Source organism: Gekko japonicus, unplaced genomic scaffold, assembly GCF_001447785.1.
Source record: "Gekko japonicus isolate JY-2015 unplaced genomic scaffold, Gekko_japonicus_V1.1 scaffold815, whole genome shotgun sequence".
In the NCBI taxonomy this organism is placed as follows: domain Eukaryota; kingdom Metazoa; phylum Chordata; class Lepidosauria; order Squamata; family Gekkonidae; genus Gekko; species Gekko japonicus.
Window position 1 is genome coordinate 236,958 of NW_015161974.1, and position 3,490 is coordinate 240,447.

Consider the following 3,490-nt stretch of genomic DNA (forward strand, 5'->3'; position numbering starts at 1 on the left):
TGGTCCCACTGGTGGACCTCCTGATGGTACCTGGTATTTTTGGCCACTGTGTGACAGAGTGTTGGACTGGATGGGCCATTGGCCTGATCCAACATTGGCTTCTCTTATGTTCTTATGTCACTCAGGACAGCAAGGCATGGCACTCTCCTCTTCCAGTTTATCCTCACAACAACCCCGTGAGGTAGGCAAGGCAAGCCATGCCAAGAATCCATTACTGCCCAGAGACCCAGCGAGTTCCATGCAAAAAAAAAAGAGGTATACGAACCCACGTCCTGATCCTATGCTGACAATACCGTTGTCTTTCGTTGTTGTCTCCCCCCGCCCCCACGTGGCTGTCTGAAGGAGTGAGAACGACTTCCAGGCCCCACCACCTTTGACCTCCCAAGCCCCGGCCCAGCGCCTTAACAGCGGAGGAAGGAAGGCGAGGCAGTTATTCAGGGTTAACTACCACGGATGTCCCGCGGACAGCTCACCCGCTTCGGGCTGCCCGTTGGGTCCCGCGCACTGCCGGCTGCCGAGGCGGCCTCGTCCTGGCTCGAGGCAGAGGCTGCGACTGGGGGTGAAAAGAAGAAGGCCTCCGCGTCTCCTGCACGCCGAAGAGGGCGCGCCAAAGGGTGCGGGAAGGGGACGGCGAGGATCTCTCCGCAGCAGCCGCAGCCGCCACCTCCTGCGCGGGCGCCGTTTGGAGATCCACGTCCATCGCCTCCTGAGCCATGGCGAGGTGTCAGCAGGACCCACCAGGCGTCTGGGCCCAACGGCCTCTCAATCTCCCGCCGCCCTCTCCGCGCCTCCCATTGGCCGTTCCTTCGCTGCGCCAGCAAGCTTTGCCTCCTATTGGTCAGAGTCACGACTTTGTATTAGTTAGAGCGACACTCCTATTGGTTAGAGCGACACTTCCATTAGGCAACGCGCCTGTCAGTTTCTGGTGTTGGAGGTGGGCTCAGAGGCTAGTGTTTAGGAGCACAGAGACTGAAATGATAGAGTGTGCAGACTTGTAGACTTCCGGGTTGAGTTTGGAAAGGGAAGTTTCCAATTATCGGTTCCTGAGACATTACTAACTAAATAAACAATTCCCAGTGGTTTTATACAGTGGGAAATCGAAAGAGATGTAAATGTTTTCCAGAGCTGGATGAGAGGTTTCTTTTCTGACATTCCTGTAGTTTTCTAAAATATACATGACCCCTGTTTTGCAGTGCCATCTAAACAAACTTACACCTTTTTAAACCCAGTGACTTCACATGTCTTGATTTATTTTATTTACTTCATTTATACCCCACCTTTCTCCCCAGCAGAAAACCAGAGTGGTTACATCATTCTCCTCTTTTCACAACAACCTTGTGAGGTAGTTTAGGCTGAGTGTGTGTGACTGGGCTAAGGTCACTCAGCAAGCTTCCATCGCAGAGTTGGGATTCAGACCGGGGTTTTCCAGATCCTGGTCTGATGCTCATGCAAGTTTGCTTAGGATTGCATCGTTGACATCACTTTCAACCACCAGCAAAAGAATGAAAGGTAATAAACTGGAGCCAATGTTCCCTCTAAGCTGTGGAGTCTTATGAGCAAAAATTCTACTTTGTGAGCTACTGGCATTAAAACTGTGAGCAAGTAATTTGGCTACTGCATAAATTATTTTGCTCTGGAGCCATCCTTCCTGAGCGAAGACAAAAATGTGTGAGTTGGAGGCTCAAAAACTGTGAGCTGGCTCACACTAACTCAGCTTAGAGGGAACACTGAGCTGGACCCTGTGATCCATCATTTTTTAAAAATACATTTTATTTATAACTTTTACATCATACATAACAGATGGATCGCATACATTAATGTATTCAGGTTATCATGAATCTATTTTGATAATTATTTTCTATCCATATATAAAATCTATGCCACCTTTAATACTGTGATCCATCATTTAGTGGGATTTGCATAGGTAGTCCTGTGGGTTGAGAGGTGAAAGTGATAAGGGGGTAAAATCACTTTTTCTGTCTCTTCTGTTAGAAAGGAGCAGTCATGGATTCTCTATTGGCAATTGTGTACTGTACTATTCCCTCTGGCCAAGCCTACTCTCCATTATTCCCTATGGGCAGTCATGGATTCTCTATGGGCAGTCATGGATTCTCTATTGGCAGTTATGTACTCCATTATCCCCTATGGGCAAGCCTACCCTTCATTATTCCATATGGGCAATCATGCATTCTCTATTGGCATTCATGTATTGCCTATGGGCAATCGCTGTCCACTCCTGTATTCCCTATGGGCAATCGCTTGTCCTTCCCTTAGTTTTAGTATGTCCCTCTTTTGTAGGCAATCAAAAACAGTGACCAGTAGCATAATGAAAGAGTGGAGGGTGTATCACTTTCGAGGTATTTTAGAAAACTTGTACACGCCTGGTTCTTTGACAAACGTGGACCTACTTGTCACTGGACTTCCTTAATAGCGCAGTCTGTTGCAACAAAGGTTGGCATAAAATGTTTCCCTTCCACTTGTTTCCCTTCCCTTGTTTCCCTCCCACTCCGATTGGACTGCCAGTTCTTTGTTCTGGGTAGCCTTTTAAAACACCAGTTGCTTCGGTGGCTAGGTCTTCCTCCGTAAAAAGTAATTTACGCTCCCCACCTTTTTACTCTTCTCGTACCCACCCACATATAAGTTTATTGATGCATTTACTTAATGTATGGTCCAGGGTTTCCTGCTTAAGACTCAAGGCACTTTATAAAATTCACAAGCAATACAGGAAAAAAAGGATATGTTAAAACACTATTCAGATGGGGTTGCCAACCTCTGCGGGGGGGGTCTGGAGTTCTCCCAGAATTACAATTGTCCTCTAAACTAAAGAGGTCAGTCCCCCTGGAGAAAAGGCGGCTTTGAAAATGATTATTGGCATCACATTCCCACTGAGCTTCTACCCTCCGTGAGCTCCACCCAAATCTCTAGGAGCTGGCAACCCTAAAATCAATGCAAAAACTGGATTACAAAAATTAGAAAACAATGAAGTAAAACCAGTTCCAAACAGGATTACAAAGTCATGTTTGTTTATTGCAGTAAAAGAGAAGTCTTGGGGCACCTTAAAAATTATGTCAAATTTTAATACTAACCAAAAGAAAGCATATAAAATAATATGAATTTTCAATATAAATGCATATTTATATATATACCCTGCATTTCTCCCCAATAGTGACCAGAAGCTTACAACATCAATATCCCCTCCATTTTACCCTCATTAACCCTGTGAGGTAAGTTAGACCAACAAGTCAAGGATCACCCAGCAAGTTTCCATGGCAGAGTGGGGATTCAGACCTGGGTCTCCCAGATTCTAGTCTGCCACTGTAACCACTATACCACACTGGTTCTTGTATACAGGGCTTGGTTTTTTGTTTTTTGAAAAAGAACTCTCAAGAGGGAAATGAAGTTTTCAGTCTGTACACTGAAAACTCATGAACTTTTAAACATTTTAAAAAGAATTTTGTCAAAGAGGTTCTGGAACTTTGTTCCAGCGCGT

General features: G+C 45.6%; 1 protein-coding gene across 1 annotated transcript in view; it reads right to left on the minus strand.

Annotated features, from left to right (window-relative positions):
- RFWD3 (ring finger and WD repeat domain 3) overlaps positions 1–766 on the minus strand; it is a 20,695-nt gene extending 19,929 nt beyond the window's left edge. Inside the window, exon 1 of the mRNA XM_015429708.1 lies at positions 474–766. Coding sequence (XP_015285194.1) covers positions 474–715 — 242 coding nt within the window. The 5' untranslated portion in view covers positions 716–766. The remainder of the gene's footprint in view (positions 1–473) is intronic.
- Positions 767–3,490: the final 2,724 nt, after the last annotated feature.